General features: G+C 50.1%; 1 protein-coding gene across 1 annotated transcript in view; it reads right to left on the bottom strand.

The window, feature by feature from the left end:
• Nucleotides 1-24,637, bottom strand: part of IGDCC4 (immunoglobulin superfamily DCC subclass member 4) — an 89,249-nt gene that overhangs the window by 23,906 nt on the left and 40,706 nt on the right. Inside the window, exons 4-9 of the mRNA XM_027714733.2 lie at nucleotides 22,299-22,432; nucleotides 6,364-6,498; nucleotides 3,676-3,831; nucleotides 2,726-3,136; nucleotides 1,875-2,039; nucleotides 780-917 (exon numbers count right to left, since the gene is read on the bottom strand). Of these exons, the coding sequence (XP_027570534.1) occupies nucleotides 780-917; nucleotides 1,875-2,039; nucleotides 2,726-3,136; nucleotides 3,676-3,831; nucleotides 6,364-6,498; nucleotides 22,299-22,432 (1,139 nt within the window). The remainder of the gene's footprint in view (nucleotides 1-779; nucleotides 918-1,874; nucleotides 2,040-2,725; nucleotides 3,137-3,675; nucleotides 3,832-6,363; nucleotides 6,499-22,298; nucleotides 22,433-24,637) is intronic.

Here is a 24,637-nt window from a genome sequence, read left to right as displayed (position 1 = left end):
GGATTGCAAGTGTTTCCAAGGTTTTACAACGCCACAGAGCCATGTGCAGGCTCAAGGCAAAGAACAAGAGCCAGGAATCACAGCACAGACTACTAACCCAGTTCAAATAAATGGGAACACATCCAGCACCTCACACTCCCCATCCTTCTCTCAGGAAGAATCATGACCCTGGGAAGTGAGAAGCTGCAGAGCTTTGACGGTTATAAGAGCAAATACCCAGAAGGATTTGCAAAGCAAGCACACATGGAATTGGAACAGCCACATCCAGTGTAGGTAAATGTTACCATCCCTGCTGAACGCTGCTTAGAGTACCTGACAGTGTAAATAAAACTGGAAAACACTCAGCAATAGAGCAACACAGCCTGGACAGGATTACTTGTGGTTTTGGTTTTTTCCACAGGGATCACTTTGATTAGACTCCATTTTAAGGAAAGTGAAAGCATTTACCCCTCGTCCCCAAGCAGCATAAAGCTCTTCCCCCAAAACACACGGCAGTGAAAGGTTGCCTATGCAGACATTCCTGGAGCAGCACAAACATGGGTCAGGCCACTCCCCTGGGGACACAGCTCCTTCACAGTCACAGGAAAAGGCACCTTGAAGTCGTGTGAAGTAGCACAGGGCATTGCCATGACCAGCAGGGCCAGGCTACAAGAGAGCTGCTCTGCCTTGGGTAAGAGGGGTCCCCCCATTTCCAGCCTTGCACCTCCTCCCCTCCCCATGACACACTGTTAACACCCCTGGAGCAGAAGGCTCAACCCCCCAGATGGTGCTCCCCTCACCTTCCTTGAGGGTGCAGTAGTCGATCTTGTACTTGGTTATCTTGCCATTGCTCAGCTCTGGAGGAGGGGGCAGCCACGTCACACGGATGTCACCAGGAGTCATGCTGGACAGGGACAGCTGAGGGGCAGCACTGGGAACTGGGTGGAATCAACCACGAGAAGTCAGCAAAGAGCAGATCTCAACACATCTCTGCCAGGTCTCTGAGTTGGCTGGAGGCCACTACCTGATCTTGGCCCTGCCAGAGCCACCGGTGACACAGTGTCTGTCCCAGGGGAACCAATACCCCTCAGAGCATCCGAGGGGTGTCTGGGGAGGGGAGATGGTGGGCTGCTCCACTTCCAGGCTGAGCAGAGCCTGCCCAGCCACACTGCTCCCAGGGATCCATGTCCCCTGCAGACTGGGCAGGCTGGCACACACCAGCTATCAGCCTGTGCTGTATGTGGAGCACGAAGGAGACACTGAAGGAAATGGCTCACAGATCCAGACTGCAGCCTGGGAATCCTCATTCCCTCAAGAACAACAGCTCTGGCTGCAGGCAGCTTTCATGCTTTCAACTCAGCCTTTCAGGCTTCAGACACACACACACACGGGACCACGTAGGTCACTGTCGGGAGCATTAAAAGCACATAAAGCACATGAGGTCTGCCAAAACCATCACTGTTTGCCTCTGTCTAGCAGCCTGTGGAAAGTTGTGCATGTCCTCCCGTTGGGCAGCTGTCCTCCTGGCACTCTGCCTCTACTGCTCACAAAATGCTATGTGATAAATGACAAAATCAACACAAACTACTGGCTCTTAAGGGAGCTGACCTCAAGGCTGCTCCCACCCCTACAAATTGCAATAGATGTTTCTTCTGAGTTGAAATCAAGTCTGGCCCAGAGTCAAGCCTGGAGCAATATCGTATGAGCTGGGTGAAAGCCTTGAGGAGCTGACTGCAGTTCCCAAAGGATTCTCATGGGCCCCACTGTCAGCCAGGTCATTTTCATGCCCTTAACCACCCAAGTGGCAATCAGACCAAGGTGCAGGTTTGGGTTTCTAGGAGCTGCTACTGCCAGGAATATTTTTTAGGCACCAGTGCCCATCTAACTCAACGCACCGTCCTCCAGGGTCTGGACAATGATGGAAGAGGATGTCCGGCTGGCTCCGAGCTGGGAATATGCGACCACGTAGAAGACATAGTTGGTATTGGGTTCCAGGTCCTTGACTTGCAGCTCAGTGGTGTCATTATTGACAGCAAACTGGTATTCCACATTATCTGTTCCTAGAGCCAAGGAAACACTGATGAGTAGGTCAGTGAACTGCCAAGACACTCTTGAAAAAAAAATCACTTAACTCACAAGGTCTGCACTGTAAATACACTTTAAAAATCAATGCATTCTCCAATTCCCCCAGCACCTGCACAAGCCCCACCTCTTATATGAGTTCTTTGAGCAGAAACATCCAATGCCTCAATGTTAACACCTCCATTCTGACTCAAGCTCCATGCTGAGGCAGCTGCAGATACCACTTTAATTTCCAGAGGAGCTCTGGCAGCAGTTCAGCAAGAGTATTGGCTTGCTGGCTCTTTGGGAAGACAGACGTCAAGAGACCCAAGTATCTCACTTTAGATTCTGGGTGTGAACAATTTAGTGATTGCCCTTGTACACAGTGTAGCTGGTTAATATCTCCACTAGCAATCACAGCCTTTGCATATAAAATCAATGTGTATAAAATCAGAAGTGCCTGGTCCCATGAGAATCCAGACAACTCAGCTATGTGGACATGCTACTGCCATTCAACAAGTCAGAATATGTTGGCTAATCCGCAGGCACTGCCACAGGCTGGTGCTGACTCCAAGAGAAAACTCCTTTACCTGCAATGAAAAGAGCTAAACCAACTGGAATTGCTGGGAAGGAAAGTCAACCCGTGCCTTGTGCCTTTAACGAGGTCACAGGCAGTGACACCCACCCACAGCCCGCTGGTAGTGCAAGGAGAAGCCGATGATCTGCTCGCTGTTGTGCTCCGGGCGCTCCCAGGACACGAGCACTGTGGTGCTGGAGAGGGACACGGCCGACACCTTCTTGGGAGCGCTGGGCAAACCCTCCCGCACGATCACCGAGAGCTTGGCCGTGGCACAGGCCGTGCCCAGGCTGTTCTCAGCCACGCACTGGTAGTAGCCGGCGTCCTCCAGGCCGATCTGGTTGATGACCAGGCTCCCGCTGCTCTGCACCTTCACGCGCCCGTTGGACAGGATGGGCTCCCCATTCTTCAGCCAGTGGATGGTGGGAGCTGGCTCCCCCTCCGCCTTGCACACAAACCTGGCCGTGCTGGCTCGGGTGCGGGAGATGGTTTCAGGAGCCTGGGAGATGCTGGGAGTAGCTGGGAGGAGAGAGGGCAAATTAATGCGGGAAGGAGGAGGAAAAGATAGCAGAGCAAATCCCTTCTCCTCCCCACTCGGTGCTATGTTTTATTCAGCAGCAGCTTTGCTTACAAGATAGGATTTGCCAGGCAGACTCTAGAGGCTTAATTTAGACTCTGTCCAAAAGGAAAAATAAATTCTGTATCAATCATGTGCTGCGTTCCCTGATCCTAGGCTGTTCTCCCTGTTGGCTTCCACGATACTGAAAGTTAATTGCTGATAGAGATTTCCATGGGAGAACCCTGGAGAACAAGGCATAAAACGGTTCAGTAAATAGCAGGAACTAAACCCCAAGTTAAAGAGGTGACACTCCCACTGAGAGCTATCCCAATCCAGGGCCTGATGGCTCTAGCCTGGCTCCCATCTTACCCAGCGCAGGCCACAGACGCAGTTCCTTGGGGATCTCCTGGATGTTGGTCCACACAATCCACAGCTACCTGGTCAGCATTTCTGCCTGGTCAGCATTTCTACCTGGAGCGTTTCCCTGCTCTCTACTCACCAAGGACCCGGAGCTCGGCGGCGGCGGTAACGAACTGCCTGGTTTGGGGTTTGTTGGCCCGGCAGACGTACACCCCGGAGTGATGGGGCTGGCTGGAGGGAATGAGGAGATTGGTCCTGCCCAGCACAATCACATCTGTGGAAACAGGCTTTCCATCTGCAGGAAGAAACGTGCACAAATGTGGGAGAGAGCCCCAGGCTGCCCTTTATGAGCGCTTGTAAACGACACCAGGATCGCAGCTGGGAAGTGGAGAGACCCCCAGATCCCAAACTCCATCCCAGAGGAGGGTTCCCGCTGGAACACGCCTCAGTGCTTGACTGACAGCTCAAGCCAACACTGGCACAAGGTTTAGTTTAGCCTGTAATAACTGAAGTTCTGTTTTGGATCAAAATAGTCTCTGATGCCTTGGGTGTGCCTGCAATGAGAGCCCCCAGAACAGCACATTCAAGGGAAGGCCATGCTAACATATGTTTTGGAAAAGCTGCTGGATCTGCCTGCTGACCCCCATCACAAACACACACACCTCCCCTCACTCGTTAATGCAATGTCAGCAAGAGTGCTGAGTCACTGACAACTCAGTGGTTCCTCCCTCCTCTGCATCCCAAATTTACTGAGCTTCCTGATTCATTCCTTGTCCCCAGCTTGGCTGTGAGATATCAGGAAGGCACTTGATTCTCCTTGGGGCTCCAGTGTTCATGTCAGAGACATGGGCTGTGAGCTGCCCTCTCCCCATTCTCCTGGCCAGGTGCTCAGCACTGCTGAGTAGGGAAGGAGGACAGGATGGCTCCGTATCCCTGCCTGTAAGTGGCCCTTCTACAACTTCAACTAGCCCTGGGCTTCTCAGCATCACGGACAGTGCAGAGGCTGGTGCTGGGCACTGCATATTCTCAGCATCGATCTGGTCTGAGAAACACAAGGATGTGGTGTTGGTACCTCTGAATGATGCAGGAGACAAAGCCCAGAGCTGGGGACAAGCTGAGGAAAGGCCTGGATGGGAGGGCTGGCACAAGTCAGCAGCCTGGGAAGACCTGCCAATTTGTGCAGTACCTGTGCACCACCAGACCTTGTTCTTCTCCACCTGCAGCAGCACAACCTCAGCACTGCCTGCCCTTACCTCTCACAGCTTCAGCTGAGCCTGGATCTCACACAGAAGAAAACTCCCCACCTCCACTGCGAGCAGCTGCACCAGCTTAGCACCATCAGCAGGGAATGTGGCTGAGAGCAGACCCTCTGCCCCCTCCCTCCATTTTGGGGGGCTTCACATGGCCTCACAGTTCAGTGGCTGCACACTCAGGAGGAGACAATCTGCACACCCCGTTTGCACTCGAGTGGTTGGAAAACCTGACTCCAGATGGTAGCAATTAGTTGACACCACCAAGGCTGGCAAGAGCCAAACTGGCAAGCTGGAGGTACATCCTTGGTGTTCCCTGCATGACTAATGGTCCAGTAACCCAGCCTGCTCCTTAATGAAGGCTTGGAAAGAAACATGCTCGTGTGACACAGAACGACTAGCACTGTTAATCCATCTCTTTTAATTGAAGAGTCCACACCAGGAGGCAGATTGGGACCAAGCAAACACTTGAAATAAAGCATGGAAAGAACTGGTACACCAACCTTTCCCTACTTCCCACTTGTCTTCCCTCCTTCCAAAAAACTTTCACAATGATAATTAACTCTAATAATATCTACTCTGCTATGGGCATCAGCAGCTCTCAGTAAAGCAGTGAGTAAGTGATCAGCACAGGAACGCTGAGCATTTGTAATTGTGAAATGCACGGGATAAACCAGGAATATTTCTGCCAGAACATTTAATCCTTGCTGCTTTGATTTCCAAAGTTGTATCCTCTGAGATTTTTTTGCTCCTTTTTTGTGGGGAAGAGGAAATATTTTTATATGCTAAAATCACTGCCCGTGGACAAATCTGGGCTGAAAACCAACCATGATTAACAGTTACAGGGGAGAGGAGTCTTTAATTGTGACCTGGATTTATGAAAATGACTGAGAGCCTTTTCTGGGAGATAATCAACCTCTGAGCTGAGAATGTCTTCAGTCAGAGCCTCTGAAACACATCTGATGGATGTGACTCTCAGTGAAGTGACACTGGCATCCTCCTCGTGGCTCTGGCTATCAGCCCTGGGTAACGTCTGCCATCCCAGCTCACTTGTACACCTCTGACAAGACCTCAGGAGCTCCTCGATCCTTCCACTCAACAAAAACCTCCCTGCAACAGTCCCAGTCACTCCAAGGATTCACAGATCTTATCAACTCTTATAATGCTGCAGGATAATACAAGTTATTTCTCCAGTGCAATGGCAGATTCTGCAGTATCCTCAGTAACCTCCGAGTCCCCGGAGGAGTGACACGCACCTGACCCCATCTTCATGACCTTCACTGCCCAAGTTCATACAACGAGGAAGATTAATTTAGATCAAAAGGCATCCAGGAACTGGAACATCATGTATTTCACAGGTCAAACAACTATAAATTGAACTGTGTGCTCTGTAACCTTCAAGATTTAATTAATAATTCCACTTCAGCAAGGACACCCTACACCTACATCATTAGGTACCAATATAGAGAGCACCCTTCCCGTCCCACAGATTTTTTCACCTTGTAATAGATTTTTAAAATAAAGTATCCACAGGTTCTCCTTGACAACACAAACTTAACCCTGTCCCTCATACTCACCCTGTCGTATCCAGGACACGAAGGGGGTGGGATCAGCAGCTGCCATACACTCCATCACCACGCTCTCCCCAGCCACCACCGTGGTGTTCTCTGGAGCGGCCACGATGGTGACATCTCCTCCTGCTGGCTGGGAACCTAATGGCAAAAACAAAAAGAGAAGTCTGTCCTTACAAGTTGCAAAGTCCCTAGAGAAACAGAGAAGGCAGAGCCCAGGCTCCCTGGCCATGCTTCCCTGGGCTGTCTCACGTGAGGAAACAGCTCAGGCCCACTTGGAGGAGAAAAGCAGGTCTTGCTTTTACATGACTATGATATTTTTACTAAAGCAATGAACAATCTGCCCTGCACATTTACTCTAATCATGCTGGCCTTAGTAAAAATTAATATCATGATTTCCCAAGGAAAATCAGAAGTTTCAACCCAGCACCTTCATAAACTGTTGCCACGTGGATGTTTGTTCTCTAGACAAAAAAAGTCACTGCTGTCCTCAGAGCAACACCAACACTCACAGCCTTCGCCAATGCATTGGAACAGCTTGGGAAGAATCCAGTAACTTGGTTACTGAAATCCTAACAGCCAGATGTTGGACTGCAAACTGCAGCAAGGAAAGGTCAGGGCTGTGTCCCAGCCTTCACCTGACAGCACAAAGACTGATCAGCCATCACACATCTGGAGGAGAGAGCCCCGAGCAGCTTGTACGTGCACAGACCTACAGCCAACACTTAAATCGAGTGAGGTTTACAGGAAGGTCTCCAGGCTGCATTGCACAATGTCTTGAGAATGGGATATTCTGCTTGAAATCAACCTTCTGCCTGTGTCTGCCCACTGCTGAGCAGAGGTTAAAGGAAGGTTAAGGAAATGCCTTTGCAGCAGCCAAATTTCTTTTGTCAGATGAAAACAACCGGAGCACTCTTGAGCAGACCAGACTGTTCCTGACCCTCAACAGTAGCAGCCCTGTTCTTCCAGCTCTCTCAAATACCTCTAACTCTGAGGGACACTTTTGTTGTTGAAGGGAGAAGTAAATGCAGAGGAGTCACGTAGCACCAGTAACTCTTAGGCTTGCAGAGAAAGTTGTTGGCAGCAGGTCTCAAACAAATAAAAGCAGGACCTTTCTGCACAGTACAAACTCTCAGGATGCTCCAGAGTTCAAAACCCAAGAGGTTCAGACAAGTTCATGACTGGGACTGTTAAATATGGTCTCACTGCAGTCCCCAGCCCAAAATGGTCCTCACTGGGATACTTTGTCTGACAGGGATCCTGACTGTCAGATGCTGAGGGAGATGTCCAAGGAAAGCACCATGTTCTTTCTGCCCAGTTTTTTCACATGCTGTCCTCCAGCATCTGCTGTGGTCACTTCTGGAGATGGCACTGCTGGACGTCTGGCCTGACCCTCCCTGGCCATTCATGCAGCATTCAAACAACCCATATTTGAATTCCTTGTGGATACAAAGCAGAGGAGCTTTGGCCTCAGCAGGCAGAGCTGCCTGCGTGGCAGGAGGCCACAGAGGGCTGCACTGAATGTGCTGTGCTCAGCCCATCCCCAGGCTCACTGCCATTCACTCTAAGCAGGGCAGTCTTGCCAAAGAGTTGGTTCAACACTGAAATGTTCTCCCAGTCCATATGTGCGTGAAAGGGATTTCCATCCGCAGTATTACATGAGCACAGTCAAAAGGAGCAGCAGAATCCCTGAGGCACCAAAGGAGACCAGGAGCGAGCAGGAGCCAGTGCTTGTCCAGCAGATGGAAGCAGAGACCAAGGAGCACCCCTGGACCCTGACCTGGGGCAGTGGTCGGACCACGCTGACCTGCAACCCCAGCCCTGGGCAAACACCAGCAATAGGAGCTGGCCTGGGGCACAAAGGAAGAGCCAGGCCAGTTGTCCTCCTTCCAGTGGAACAAGCACCCTGCACAGAGGGGCTGGAGTGGGCAGGCACACACAGTCTCCTGGGCTGGCCAGGGCTTTGCTCCACCACATCATTACCTGCTCCCATCATTCTGTCCATGGACACTTGCAGCCTCACAGCCATCACACCCAGCTGCAGCAAGACAATTTGGGGGACAGCACAGGGACAAGAAGGAAACACATCACATAAGGATTCTGAGGTCTCACTGATAAACAGATCAAAGTCCTGGTCGCTGTGGTGCCAAGGCTGGGCCTGAGAACTACTGAGATAGAAAATGGGCTTAATGCAAAAACAGACACAAGAGCTCTCACACCAGGGACCCAAGCTGAAGGATAAAGGAAATGCAAGGCTCTCTGCAACAGCAGCTTTCAACAAAGCACTCATATCCACAAGTAGTCACTAGTCCTGCATCAGACTGCAGGGCCACGGCAGCTTTTGATGAAAACAAGCAGGGCAGCAGCCAACAACCCACATCCTGGAAGCAGGAATATACATGGCAGGACTTCAGCCTACCACGGGAGTGAGATTCTTTACCCAACACCACCGCCTGCCGCGTACCTGCTGGGCAGGACATGGCTGAAACACGTCTGTGTGCACAAAGCTGTCTTTTTCTGCAGTGCTGGGGGAAAAAAATAAATCTAGAGTGAAAAAATAACACCAGCCAGATGGCAATATATTCCCTGCCAGATTTCCAAGCAGCTTTCTCTACCGAGCTTAGGGCAGAGGAAGAGAGAAAGCTCCTCAAACCTGACTTTAACACTCATCTGTTGCATTCAGGTGCACGGCCCCAGGTGCTGACTGGCAAAAGCACTTTACAGGTTGTAGAAACTTCACCTGAAGGCACTTGTCCTGTACCACTTGGTCCCTCAGCTGCCTGGTAGTGCTGCCAGTCACCAGAAGAGGGATTTTACCACAGTTTCAGCCTTGAAAAGCTATTGGGAAAACATATTAGTCCAGACCTCACATCTGATTATTACTGAAATTATATTATAAACCCAAACAGTTCTGCTTGCTTTCCCAGTGCATTCCTGGGCGTGTGCATGGATGAATGCCCCTTACACTGCTTGCACACACAAACACATCTCTCTCCAGCTTTGTATTCCACCGTGGGTCTCTCAGAGCAAGTCCACAAGCCAAGCTCCTCTTTAAACTGAACCCCTTTGGAGCGCATTTTTCCCTTGCCATCCATTGGATATAATGGACCACAGGTTCACTGGCACAAACTGGGTTTCATTTGGTTTGAGGAGTTCCCAAGAACAGCACCGAGCTGATCCGGAAAACCTCCACGCAGGGGATTCCAACACGCAGCAAAGAGTAAAACCAATGTGAGGTTTTTGTCTCCACTGCAGTTAAGACCATTTCAGGTCAAGAGGGAATACTGTCAGAACCAAAGGAAAAAAAGAGCTGCAGTTTCCAAGCCATCTTTCACTGCCTGAACAAAACAGGTCACTGAATGCACCTGCGCCGTGCTGGCCACTCTGGGGTATTAAAAGCTTTCACAGTGCTGCTATTTAAAACTTGGGCTTTGAGATCTCTCCCCCCTCTCCCAGCTTTGTTTTGCCTCTCCAAGCAGCAGAGCTGCTCCAGGCAAAAGCTTTGCACAGCCCAAGGCAGAGCTCATGGATTCACATCAAAACTCGCCATCACTGATGGCCTTTGTGGACTTTTTGCCCTTCTGAATCGGATGGATCGATTTTACCCTCTTTTACTGAAAAAAAACCACCTATGGGGTGCCGGGAATGGCTCTGGGGTGACTGGGACTGTTGCATAGGACTGAGGAAAATCTTCTGGGCACTGAAAGTTGGAGAAGGTGGCTCTTTTCCTGCACAGTTTGTTAACCTGTGCACACACTTGTGACTGCACAGGGAGACACCAAAGGTGCTACCACAGAACAAGAGACTCACTGATCATCTACAGAAATATTTCAAAATATTCCCCTCAGTTTTACTGTTTCTGAGCGACTCACTACAGAGGACTTCTCAGTTGCCTGTCATGAGATAGGAGAGTCAGGCCAAATTTGGGTGCTCCATTCGTTGTACCCTTGCTCTCACAGGCATCTCTCAGTGCCTGGAGCTGGGCTCAGGGCAGGCACAGAGGAAATACAACACATCATTTATGATCATGTGTTATAAAAGCAAAATGAGGTGGGGAGGGGAGCACAGGGAACCTGGAGACAGCGAGTGAGCCAGACAGATCTCAGCACACAGACCTCCTGCCTGACCTCCACAAATTCAAGCTGTGTCGTTTCACAGTGAAGGGGAACGATGAGCAGGGATGTCAACAGGGAGCTGCTTGGGACAAAGCTCAGAATGTTTATTTGAGGTCATGGCTTAAGTTATAACATACATCAGTGATTTCCAACTCCAAGAGTTCATAACTTGGCTCTGCCTCTAATGCATCCATAATTCAAGAGCGATCCTCTCCCTCCTCCCTGCTCTTGTTAGTGCAGAGCATCAGCGAAGAATTCAGGCAGTGCAACAGGAGGAAAATGCTTTTTGTTCAGCCAATTTGTGATGGTCGTTTGCAGTGACAAGAGGATGACTTCTTGGTTGGGAACTAACACCTCTCTCCCGACTCCATAAACACCCTGCCTCCGTAAAAGTGCTGGAAGGTCAAACACGACTTGCATGGCGACACATTCAGCTCTCAGCTGTCAGCAGGTCAAGATTTGGAGATATCCAACAATCAAGCAACAATCTCTGTTCCACGAACTTTCTCACCCTCTCTGGAGGAGGAGCATGAAACCTTATTCATCCCTGCGAGCCTCCTCCGGGAATAGATCCTAGCACTGAGCAGCTGTTCATTAGAGAAAGTCAATGCTGTCACTGCTGTTACTCTGCAGACAATAAAGGAGCAAATTACCCATTGCAAAGCACACACCTTCAAAAATGCGGGTGCTGTGTTTGCAGAGCGTGTCCTACTCCCACTCCTGAGCTCTCTCCCTTTTCTGGGATAACTCACAGACCTCATAGACTGTTCAGGAAGAAAGCTGACAGCAGCCATGGAGGAGAAAAAACATCCTCCAGACCTGCCTTCCTCCTCCCTTTACACTGTCCTGGAAATTTATCTGTAATTTATTTCTACTTCTGGACGAGACCCAGGACAGGATATAATTAGCAAATAAAATCTCTAGGCAGGACACTTGCCCAACTGTATCTGAAACTACAGAATATCTGCTCTGGGGGTAATATAAATAACATCAGATCTCACACCTGAGCACCCTTAGCAACAGGCATTTCCTTTTTTTGAACCGTTCTCACCCAAACACAGCAAGGCACAGCTTTGCAAACAGGAAAGCAAAGCAGCCAAGAGAGGACTGGCACCAGGGATTTTTCATAAGTGACTACAGAAGCTGAGTGCTGCCCTTTTGACACCCTAAATCAGGCCTCTCCAAAGTATCACAAGTCAAACACTGCCTCCTTTCCTCCTCAAACACAGCTCTTGCAACCACATATCCTTTCCAAAATTTACCATTTCCTTTTTTGGCTTTTTCTTCCACCTTTGCTATACCAGTGCCTGTGGCAGTTTGGATCCAAGTTCTGTTTTCCTGACACCGAAGGGGTGACTTTTAGTTACAAGATTATGGACTCAATTCACCAATCACTTGGTTCTTCTTTGATGGTTCTCAGCCTTGAAAATTCCTCTGCAGCCTTTGATTCCCAAGCCTTGCAGGAGCTTTAGGTGTTGTGCCACAGCAGAAACTCCAGCACGGACAATGCTTTGGTACTGGGACAGCAGAACTTGTCCCAGTGCAATGTGGCAGCAGCACTGCCCATAGAAATGTTCCTTTCCTTTCCCTTTCCAGGCAGTTGTGGAGTGTCTGGGTCACCACACGAGTCGCCTGGGAAGGGAGGCCGAAAAGGAACTCGGTTTCTGCTGCACAGTGTCACTGTATTGTCATAACAGGTTATTTCTGTCCAATAATACCTATGAGCACAGTAAATCAGTTTTGTATTGTCTTTTTACCTCACGTCTTCCAAACATTTTGTAAGCAGTTATGCATTTGTCAATGCAAACATTGAACTGAAAAGCTGAACAGGGAAGAATTTATGTTCATGTTTTGGAACGAGGACAGTCTCTCTTCCTCCTTACTAAGTTGTTGCTGCAGCGGTGCAGTGGCGTATCCTGTTGCATTTAAAGCAGCACACAAAGAAACATGAATAAATGATTAAAACACAGAAGTTCAATCACTTTCTTAGTGCTATTAAGAGACCTCCACATACAGCACTTGTATCTCAAAGTACTGTCATAAAATCCCCAACAAAGAAGTCAGCAAATAGGTCCAACCTACACTTCACAAAATCCACTCCTCTCATGTTTGCATAAACATGCAAAATGGAGAATTTAATAGATTAAATACACTTCTATGATTAAAAAAAGATATGGAGACAGGTTAATGAGTTTGGATGAGGAGTGTCCATTTACTACCTGGGCACACTCCTCAGACCAGCACCTGTCACAGCTTCTGGGGTCTCTCCACGAGTGTGGCAGGAGAGGCTGCTCTAGGAATGGCTTCTCTCTTGGCTGGAGAAACAGCCTGTTCAACATTTTGCCCAGCTCCATGTCCTGGGTCTGGAAGCCCTGGGAGCACATGGATCTCAGTCCAGACAGGCAGAGGGGCCATCAGGCAGCCCTCTTTCATTCCCCTCCATTTCGTTATACAGCTGACAAATTTCAGCTCGGAAATTAAATCCTTTAATGTACTGGCTCAGCCACAAGCTGACACCTTGAACTCTCTGTAACCAGAAGCCCAGGAAGAGGCTGAGCAGTGGCAGGTTTCCAGGAATCGCTGTGGACTTTTAGGGGGGCTCTTCCCCCACCCCCCAAACCCTTGGTCCCTCAGGCTACGGAGTTTTGCACGTCCAGGGTTCGTTTAGCTCTGCCGCAGAGCAGCCGGGGTGTGCTTTGCCCACCACTCCAGCTCCTGTAAAGCTGTCAACATTGGCTCTCTGTTTGCGTACACGCATTTGGAACTGCTCTTCACCACGCCAAGAGGGACGGGAGCCAGCCAGACTGCACGACGAATTCCTGCTCGCTTCCCCAGAGCGCTTGGAAGCGCCTCCATTTGCACCGCCCCGAGCCGGAGCCAGGCAAAATAAACAGGAGGGGCCACGCCGGCCCTGCAGCCCCACTGCACACAGAGCTGCTGAGAATTGGGAATTCCTGGTTTCTGCCACAGCCCAAGTCAGTCAAAGGGTTGAAGAATCCTTGGAAGCTTGAAGATACATCACGGAGAGTTTGCAGGAGGCAGAAGAAGCGGACCATGGGCTGGAACGTGGCAAATGGAATAGGAAACCCAAACTCAGGGCACAGTGCACGCTGAGACCTGCCTGAAGGACAGTGTTGGAGCAGCACTGATAATATTTTAGATAATAACTACTAATTGATAAGCATTTCTTGGAACATCACAGACCTTATTGTAAACAAACTGCTTATAAAAAAATCACTCCGTGCACAGTGAGAGTTGAGCCTTAGATCAGGTGAGCAAGAAAGAGAAGCAAAGAAAAAAGCAGAGGTACCTCAGTGTCCCTGAGTGTCTATCTCCAGTCTGAAGAACAGCAGAGCAGTCTCCCTGCCCTAACCCTAAGACCCAGACAGCTTATGTTACTCAAGCTGAGCCCTTAAAGCACTGCAAGCCCCAGCCATTCCCAAGCAGCTGCCAGAAACAGTCTAGAAAAACAAGGGCTGCAAGAGGCTGCTTTGCAAAGTTACCACCACAACAGGAACCTCCACAGTGCAGCAGGAATGTCCCATGGCTGGCAACCAGCCAGGATGATGTCCCAGCTTCCCAGCAGGGCCAGGCTCTGGTCCAGTGGTTCAAGGGAAAGTCTCCCCTGGTCTCTGCCACTAACTCACTGTGCTGCTCTGGGCACATCTCAGCATCTCTGTGACTCCATCTGCTCAGAGTTCATAACACAGCTTTTCACAGAAGTGAAGATGCAAAAGTAACAGCCAGAGAGCATCAGAAGATCCCTAACAAAAGCCACAGTATCAGTGCTTTAAATATAGACACCGGTCCAAATCAGTAAACACCAGCTGGGCCTGAGGACATAAACTTGCCAGCCTCTTGTATTCAGTGGGAACATCTTCATGTCATTTTTAACCATCATTACACCAGCTCTTTGTCATTTTCCTAGGCCAGCACATCACCTTCCAGGATGACGCAGGAGAAATTTCCAAGGAAAAAACCTGTAAGGTGGTTTTTTTGTTGCCTCTTACACAGAAGTGAAATGGGGACATGGTCAACAGGAGGCCCTTCTGGCTCACAAGTCCCCCTGAAACTCCTCCTAACTCACCTTGCCTCAGTGACTGGAGACATTTCACTCCAGTCACTTCCTCCTTGTGCTCTGAGGCTGATGTTTCCCAGGGGCTGACACCTATTTCATCAGATCTATTTGCAATTCAGATTTATTTGCAACATCAGATCCATTTGCAATTCACGTACATCCAGTGACAGCAGAGAAGGACCAGGCTGGAGGCAGAGAGGGATCAGGCTGGAGGCCCTGGTCCGTGCAGGAGGACACAACCTGCTTTCCTTGTGACCACAGCTTGTGCTCTGTCCCACTCCCTCTGCCAGAGGCGGCCCCTCATGTTGCTACCATGCACAGCTTTGAAAAGAGGAACATTTTGGGGAGGCATCTCATGGTGGGGTCTCCCTGGTGCCAGGTACACAGAATGCTTCCCACAAGCTACGCTGTGAACACACAACACACTGGGAGCCCACAGTAACACAGTCTGGCAGCAAACGGAGACTGCCAACTTGGAAGGGAGAACTAAAAGCAGATGGATGCATCTGCATTCACTCAGGACAATGCAAATCTGTTTTTCTAGGAAAAGTCTGGAAGAAAAGCTGGCTTTCCATGGAGAAAGATCATTACTGATACCCACGGATTCTGTCAAAGCCCTTCAGCCGGACACTTTTTGAGTGCCACAGAGAGCCCTGATCTGTCTAAGGTTGTGCCTGAAGACACAGGGTCTTGCTTATCCCATCCTTCCTCTCTTCCTGCTTCTCATTCTCTTCCACAATCCCTGTGGCATTGCCCCTCAGCTGCACTGGAAACGGAGTTGGGCAAGAACATCTCTCAGCTACTGAAGGCAAACTCCCAGCTGTGTTCTGAGTGATCCCTGGCATCCAAGATATCCAAGCCAGCACTGAGAGCAGCACGGCTCAGCTTCTGACTCAACCTCTCCCACAAGCTGGGCCCACTCACCCCATTCCTGTTCCTCAGCACCACCGGGCCTGTAGACATTGGAGGGTTGTGGAAACAGGGACAAGACTGCCCCATGTGTCTGTCCCATGTCTAAAGCAACAGGACCATGAGCTTTGCTATGCCCCCAGACACTTCCAACATCCTCCCTCCAGCTGTTGGATGCTGTCAGTGCCGCAGGGCACCGCTAGCCCTTGACCTCAGAGAGATACTGAGGCGCTGCTGTAACACCAGCGATTAATAATTAACAAGTGTCATCAGGAGACCAACCACAACCCATCAACCTTCCTGTCCCACAGCCCACTGCAAGCTGCTGACCTAATTATGGTCTCTATTCTTAGCTCCCTTCCAGCCCCACCACGCAGGCACAGCCTGTCCCACACCCTCCAAGAGAGGCCAGGTGTGATCCCTGTAGTGTAGATGTGCTGATGCACCACAAGATAACGCCACCATCAAAAGGCTCTCCAAGGACAACTGAATGGAGCCTGCTGCTTAAACCCTGCTTCAGTCTGAGCCTTACCAAACACCAGCTCTTATTCCAGTAGGTCTCAAAAGCACAGCAGACCTGGATTAGTAAGAGATGCACATGAAGAACACCGGAGGACCACAAACCACCCCTGAATGCAGCCATCCCTCCTCTTCAGGAGTTGGAGGCAGAGCTGGCCACATCTGACAGCTCAAGCTAATGCCGCATGTGGAAGAGACCAGTTTCCCCTCAGGACCTGGAAACAGCTCACCTATTCCCAGCCGTACCTCCCTTGTTCTGCTCTATTATCCCTGACACGTCTGTTGCCACTCACTTCAGCGCCATTCGGGCTTAGCTGTTGTGCTTAATGGGAGGTGAGGGCTCTGCATTTTGTATCAAACCCTCTGTCACTGCAGGCTGCTGGAGCTGTCAGGAGTGTGGCATATCAGAGCCCCACCAAACTTCACAGACAGCTGAGCTGGAACTCCCCCTTGGGCTCCCAGAACAAGCTGCTGACACTTGAGCTCCGAGCAGCTTTCCCTCAGTGATGTGAGGGGTGGGATCCATGCTGGCCTCCTACAAATCCCAGCCAAGCAGAGCTGTGTGTTTGGGTGGGTACCTGATGCACACCTGCACCAGCCCTTCACAAGTTTCACCCAATATCTGTGGTCCCAACCCTGTTCCATGGGTGCTTGAAATCACCAGCACTGCCAGGCTCAGCAAAAGGGAGACAGAGTGAAAGTTTACAGCTCCTGTGGGGCAAAAGGGCACTTTTAGCTTTAACGATCTATTTATTAAGATAGAAATGCTGTGTATCTCCTCTGAATTCACACTTACCATGGCTTGCTTAGCACCTTCTGCCTCAGACAGGATCAAGAGCATTTTACAGAATCCATCAGATGCATTATGCAAACAGCTTCAGATACCTGCTTCCCAGGAAACCCGAGCTGTGAAACACACGTAAACAGAGTCCTCATGGCTGAGCTTTTGGGATGCCAAGTGCAGAGCAGTTCCCTGCTTAACTGCTAGTGAAGTGAGAGACCAGAGGGCAAAGAAAAACAGGATGCTAAAAGGAGAGGGGGGAAAAGTGACAGGTCTGTACCCAGCAGACGAGGCGCAGGGAACAGGAACATGGCAATTCCAGGCTGGAACTGGGATGTTTCCTTCTCCATCACTTGATGATTATGCAAACCATTTGGAGCAAAAATGCAGCTGCCTTATCCCAACCAGTGCTTTCTCTCCCTACACATTCCCATGACTCTGCCTTATCCCACCCTGCGCTTTCTCTTCCTAAACATTCCCATGACTCTTGCCTCCCAGAAGCAGTGTCCCATGCCCACAAACAGCTGTGGATAGCTGTGTCCCCACAGCATTGCAGGGCCCTGCTGCCTCTGCCATATGGGTTCCTGCTGGAGGAAGACCACCCTTGTCCAGGTAGGACCATCCCTCCACTCTTGGATAACGCTGCCCTTCTCCACCAAGGGCAGCACACACAGGATCAATGCCCGGCAGCACTCAGGGAGGTCACACCAGAGCAGCACTGACCCAAATCCAATCTTCCCTGTCCCCTGACTGCACGGTACCTGTGCAGGAAGCCACGAGAGAAGCCCAGCACGTGGTGCCAGGGCTCAGGCTGAGCGCCAAGGCAGCATCCAGCACGTCATTCGCACATGCAGGGACTGAAAATCCACTTGTGGTAACAGCACGTCTGTTTGCGCGAGGTGGTGGCCAACTGCGAGTGCTGCTCACTTCATCAGCACCTTCCCCTCCATCCCCAAAGCTCAGCCCAGTCAACGGCTCTGTTTTCCTACAGCCCTTTGGAGCAGGAACCACCAAGGCTCTCCCTTGGTTCCTGCAAGCCACTGCAATGCAAACACCAAAAGAACAAAAACAACCTGAAGGTGTTTCGCTGCCTCCAAGCTCTGTCCCTGTTATTGTATTTCATACACATATTTGGCTGAAAAATCCATTTCCTGGGACACTGCTGCAGCGAGCTGCTACAACTGTCAGCGTAAATGATGTTCTGCCAACGGCAATCTCGCAGTGTCATCTCTAATAACACGGCACTAAATCCCAGCTCACGGGGGACGTGCTCAGCTGCTGCAAGACTCCTCAGTGGCTCAGCCCAGACCCCCACCCATCGCCCCACTCTGTTCTCCTGTCTCTGCATTACTGCAGCACAGGGAGAGGATCATTTGGAGCAGCACTGCACAAACATCACCCCTGACAGAGGTTCTGTCGATACTGGGGAAAAGCTGTTGCACATCCTGCTTCTTGCCAGCCTTGTCTGAGGCAAAGGTCTTTCCCCATATGTGTAACAGCAACCACGGCCACCCCCCACACACAGACCAGGAACAGGGTGCAGAGGGCAGGAGGAACAGAAATCCCACATTCACACTGAGGTCTATGTCTGCACATCCCTCTGCACGTGCCCCTCAAAGCCCTCTGGCATCAAACGCCCATAATCACTCTCCAGACTGACTCCCTTCCAAAAGGGCAACTCCAAGGCTATTTATTACATTATCCCTATTTACGGAAATTAAAGTGCTGAGGAACTGATTCTCCTCTGCAGCCCGACAACAGAGAGGGAAGTAGAACCCAGGAGCTCCCAGAACCACACTTTGATGACTCCTCTGCAATAACCAGTAAATATGAAAAGACACAAACACTGAGATCTACAGGAAGGAGCTGTGGGGTTGGGATCTCAAAATGGATGGTCTTGTTTGAACGTCTGGTACTTCTCTCACCCTAGTGGGAGAAAACTCTATTAGATTCTAAAATTGCCAAGATCCTTTCTTTAGGTCACTTAGGGGACACCACACTGCTTGTACATACTCAAAGGGATTAAAAACCAAGGAGGAACAAGAATTTTTTAAGATTCCCAACACTGTGCAACCACAACTAATAGGATGAACTGCAGGAAAGTGAAACTGAGCTTTGTTGTGGAGAAGAAAGATCCCAGTATTCATTCAATGGGGATGATGCAATGCCAGTTAGGGGGAGTCCCACTCCTTGTGTCATTTAAAAACAGAAGGGATAAAGTCCTTGCAAAAATCTACTGTTCCAGCAGAAGCAGAGCTTCTGACTGTTATTTGTGCCCCATTGTGCCAGTGGTGGGGCAAACACACAGCAAGAGGGAGTCCCTATTCCCATGAAAACACACAAAGAGCAAGCGTGTGCATGACACGGAGGGGAAAAGTGAAGTGACAGGTAAAGTGACCTACTGAGACCACACGTCATGTTCCCCAAGACTTTCTGCTACTCCTCTTTGAGAGCTGCTTTATGAAGCGTGGCAACACTTCCATGTGCATGTCAGGGACTGGGAACACGATCAGGACACACAGGGAATTTGTTCTTTATATACAAGTTCAGAGCAGGGCTCCAGAGCCTGCCTCCAGAAAAAGTTGCTACAAGAAACAAGACACAGCTGACCCCAGGGAAAGGCAGCACGCACATCCAGAGCCTGGGAAAAGCATCCCACAGGCAGCTCCTAATGCCCTTTCTGGCAGAGAAGGCTGGGCATTCATCACCTGTCCAGGTGAGGGGTGAAGGGACGGAGCTGCCAGATGTGTTTGGCACTGTGTCCGCTGGGGAGCAGTGCAGATCCAAGGGGAAAATCCAAGCTATCCCTATTTCGACAGCAGGCCTGCGTGACTGTATCCTGCTGTCCCGTCTGCTCTCTCTTCCCTTCCAGCTTCCCCAGGGAAGGTCTGGAAATTTGCACCATGAAGTCTGCACAGCTGAAACATCTGCAGCACCGCCGCTCCCTGCCCTGCCTGGGGAAGGCCAGCATGGACACACAGCACAGCTGGAATTCCCCCTAGGATGGGGGAAGTCACGCTGTCCAGGGAAACAATACTTTTGGGGTTTTTAGGTCGTGCAGATATGACAGAAGGAGGTGTCATGCTAATTGCTGCCTTTACTGGGAAAAGGCCTTTAATAAGGGAGATGGAACAATTCCCAGCCATCACATCGGCAACAGGGGGAACAAGGGGGAGGAACAGGACAACTGGGCAGAAGAGTTATAGGGAAACAGATTCTTTTGCTATGCACAGCCCGTTCAAATCAGCCCTGTCTGGCAGGGGAAGGGGCATGAACACGAGATGTTCCCAGGCCTGAGTGCTGGAAGCATTTGCATCAGCACTAGCAAGACCCCAAAATCTGCCCCGAGCACAGACTGGATCATCATCACACAGCACTGCCAGTGCTGCCAGAGGGACACCAAAGCAGAGGACAGCTGGTAAGGAGACACGAGGTCCCACTGCACAAACCTTTTCCAGGGCCCTTGGCAGTGCAGCAGGAATTAAAAGCTGGATTGTCATCTTACCTCAGCACAAAGGACTCCCCAGCCATCAGCGGGGAGGGAAATAGTTTAGTTGCTCCTGCCTGCAGACACATAAGAGTTTGGTCCCTGATATTACCAAACAAGCAACTCAAGCAACACTAAATAGCTGTAATTTCAGGCTATTGTTCCTTTTTCTTTGTTTTTCAGTTTGTTTTGCGTTTTTATTTTTCCTGGAATTCTTTGTTTGTTTTGGTTTAGTTTAGTTTTTTCAAAACTGGCAAAGGATTTCTGCCTGACCACATCACTCTAACTACTATCATCTGCTTCTGAACAGGGAGGAAAGACTCCTCAAGCCAGTCCAGGCATCCAAAAATGTGCCTCTGATGGTGAAGTGATGAAACAGAAAAGGATCAATATCATGCCAGTCACTGGTGGAGGAGTTTGAAGCCTGCACGGGTCACTGCAGTTTCCCATCTGTCTTGGAGATACTTCTCCCCAATTATAAAAAACCCCAGAGATTTAACAGGCATGTTTTTCATCACTATCAGCTCAATCTGGTGAAAAACTCAACCTCGCATATTTGTTTTAGCAGCCAGCGGGTGGTGTGGTGCTGCAGAAGAGAGATTTGGGTGAGAACTCCAGGCAGAAATCTGCTTGGGCCGGCTGGTGCTCCAGAAGGAACGCTTCCCATTTAACCTCTTCCATTGCCTCCATTTGCAAAGCAGATTAAACATTGCAGAGCTACAAGATGCAATTATGCAGAACGAGTTATGATGCCAAGGACAGCGAATTCACCTTTGCAGCTCGATCAATATCAGTTATCGATGGCAAACCATGCCCAACACGGGAGCTGTCTCTGGAGTGTGGAACTGCCCACGGGAAGCACTCCCCTCAGCTCTGTGCTTCATTAAACACACAGAGGATCTGGCAGGGGCTGGCAATTAGATACAGAGCTTTCAACTGCTCACGAATTCACTGCAGATTCCTCCCAGATTACCTCCACGACACAATCCATTGATCAGAGGTGTGTTCTCAGGCTCCACAGTTAATTACACTCCCTGCTGATGGATGAACAGCAAAGCCATCGCTGTGAAATTACACTGGGAGCAGAATGCCAAGCAACACAATCCCAAACAAAGACAAAAGGGGCTGGGAAGGATTTTGGAGCTTTCAAGGTTAAAGCTGCCAGCAAAATACACCGGGGTCATCACAAACAGGGGACAGACGTGGCAGGGGGACACTGTCCTGAGAGAAGGGACAGCTCAGCCAGCCTCCCAGCCCTGTTGAGTTTGTCCACTCGCAGGAAGGGGATTATACAATGCTGGGGAAGCAGCCAGGCGTGCTGGGAAGGGTGCTGGAGTCTGGAGACCCCCACTGCACTCATGATCTCAGCTACGTTCTCATGTCCAGACTTGCCCACTGCACTCTTGGTTTACAAAGAAAAATGCACTCAGAGACTGAGGCCCAGACTGGGAAGCGAAGGACAGCTCACACCCAGAGCCTTGCTCCAAAGGCCTGTGTCACTAGAGGAAATCCAGCTGAGGCTGTTCCCAAGTACCACACAAAGATCCCTGGAGCCTACCCAGCACTCAGCAAAGAGCCAGCAATATGGACACAGCATGCAAGTCAGATGTAACTGTGCTCAACCTCCTCTGGCCTGTGCTGGGCAATCCAGGTAGACACAGTCCTGCCAACTACTCCAGCCTCCAACTCCTTCTCTTGCTCACTTGAGAAACACCTTCCTCTGTCCATACTAGCCTTTGCTTGACTTGCCATCCAAGGCCACTGGAGATGAGTTGCAACAATGCTGCACTTCCTAAGGTGCAAACAGGGACCCCTTCTAATGGCCCCAGAGCACAAAGGAGTCCTCCCAACCCAGCCTGCTTATCCCATCAGAGTAAAGAGAGAAACCTTTCACAAAACGCCTTCTCTGCAAGTTTTAGCCAAATCTGGCCACGTGCAGAGCCAGGCCAGCAGGAGGGATGGCCATGGGTGTTTCAGCCCAGCTTGCCACCACATACAGTGAGTACCTGGCAGACCTGTGCCCAGCCCAGCAGGCTCCTGCCAGCTCCTTACCTTTCACCACGCTCAGGGTGGCATCGTTGCTGTAGCGCTTTCGGGCGGCGTTGGTGGCCACGCAGTGATAAGCCCCGGCATCACTCTCCTGCACATCCACGATTTGGAGGACACCATTGGGAAGAGTTATAAACCTGAGTGAGCAAAAGGAAGAGTGTGAGACAGGCTGTGCCTTATCCAAGCTATTGATCCCTCAAAGCCCTTTTATCCTTTCCTTTTCCCCGCCAAATGTCTCGTGTCTTGGTAATGAGGGCAGAGTGGGATCAAGAAACCTCTGAGCAACCCAACCTGTGGTTCTTCAAAAGCAGCAGATACAGACCTATCCATCACCTTGGAGTCTTCACAATACAGAATCTGCGTTTGAGAGACCAGGTTAAGAGGGCTTTGCTGACACAAACCATCTGACAGTACAAATCAACTCCATACACACACACACATCTACATACACACTTGTAATGTCTCCAAGCACACAGGCGCTTGAACACACACTACAGCCAGTTTCAGCACTTGCTTTTCACAAAGATTTGGCTGCCAGAGAAAAAAACACATTGCAAAGAAGTCTGAACATCATCCTTTTCCTGCTGCACCTCAAGTGCACGAAGGGACCAACTGATACACGGCTGCACCTTCATGGGCCAAAGCAGCCGCGGCACAGCCATCTGAACCTGCACCATTCCCAGGTTGTGGTGATTCCTTTCCTCCTTCCACAAGTTTCTGGCTTTTCACAAGCTGACAAACTTACAGCTGGGCACTCAGAATCCCCCCATTTGCCCATGGGGTGCTACTGAGCAACACTTCCAGGGAGTGAAATGGCTACAAGGCTCACGACATGAACACAATCCTTGCTGCATTACACTGAACAAAGCTGATGATTAGCAATTAGCATAAAAGTAGGAGCTGGCTGTCAGCATCTCCATTTTCTGCCTGGATTCCTAGATGGCAGCCTCTTTATTCTTGAATGCAAGGCGCAAAGCCTACGTGATCCTTTTTAATTATATATGAGATCCATTTTTAATTGCAAGTCTCTATATAAACAGAGCTGCTGAGGTTTGACAGGCAGCTCTGGGTTATCAGTCTTCATTATGAAGAGGACACATTCAAAGGCAATTGCTGAGGGCAGGGATAGCAGCTATTCCACGGGAACAGCACAAAGACAAGTTATAACCATGAATGCCAGTCCTGCCATCCACAAAGATCACAGTCAGTAAAACTGTGGTTCTCCAGGTGCTGAGACAGCTGGAGTGCCATGAACAAGGGTCACGGAGCCAGGAAGACCTTAAGAGATCACTCATCCTGCGTTCAAACCACGGTCCCCAAACACACATCTGCTCCTGCAAACATTTTTCCTAAATCCGCAGTAATGGAAACACATCCCTTACCCTAAGCAGTCTGTTCTAGAGACAAATGTCCCTGCTACAAGTCTAGCATCAATCCTGGACCTCAGCTGCTGCAGTTGAGCTCATCACATCTTGTCCTCAAGAGATACCAGAGCTCCTCCAGTGACCATTCTGCCTCTACTGGCACAATCCTACAGCCTGATTCATGGACACAGACCAGCTGAAGCTTCCCATGTACACAAACCCAATGCCACAATGCTTTACATCCCTAAAGCCACGATCCCGCTACTTACAAAGACACTTTGCTCAGGATCAAGCTCCAGAGACCTCAGAGGAGGCAGCACCCAAAAGCCCTCATCAGGATGCCTCATCGGGACTCAGGAGAAAGACGACAAATATTTGCATCCCCTCAGTTCTGTGGAGGGAAAGCCTCCCACTGCGATAATATTTATTTTTGTCGTGCATCTGCTATTTGAGTCTGTAATTAATATCAACATATTTCAAACACCAGGCAAGGCATCTCCCAGCCACAAAAAGACACTCCAATTATGTATCACAGATTCAACAAGGCTAGGAAGGACCTCTGGAAATTGCCTGTGGCTTTTCTTCTCTCAGAGCGGGGTCAGAACCGTGCCCACAGTCATGCCCAACACTCTCAGCTTCTCTTGAGGGCAGAAAACAAGCCACTGTGTTTCTAAAGTGAGCAGGAGCTGGAGACAAGGGGGGTGAGTGGGAAGACTCCATCAACACCGAGCTTCAGGTGATCCCTTCAGCAAGGCCAGTGGTAGAGGTCTATTTAATGCAGTACATCCTGTTGGGAAAGCACGGCAGAGGTAAGGATTGCTCTGCTGGGGAAGCGAGCAGGGAAGAAAGGCAGGATTTCTCTATCTACCACTTCTCCTAGCTGCTCACAAAGCCTCCAGCTCTTCAGGACCCCAGCAGCCCTGAACTAGAAGCCTCCAGGCAGCCTGCAAGGGCACTTGCTCCATCCCCAGGCTCTCT

Source organism: Pipra filicauda, unplaced genomic scaffold (assembly GCF_003945595.2).
Source record: "Pipra filicauda isolate LSUMZ 115617 unplaced genomic scaffold, ASM394559v2 scaffold70_size2993248_pilon, whole genome shotgun sequence".
NCBI classification, from domain to species: domain Eukaryota; kingdom Metazoa; phylum Chordata; class Aves; order Passeriformes; family Pipridae; genus Pipra; species Pipra filicauda.
This window is presented reverse-complemented; position numbering and strand designations above follow the sequence as displayed.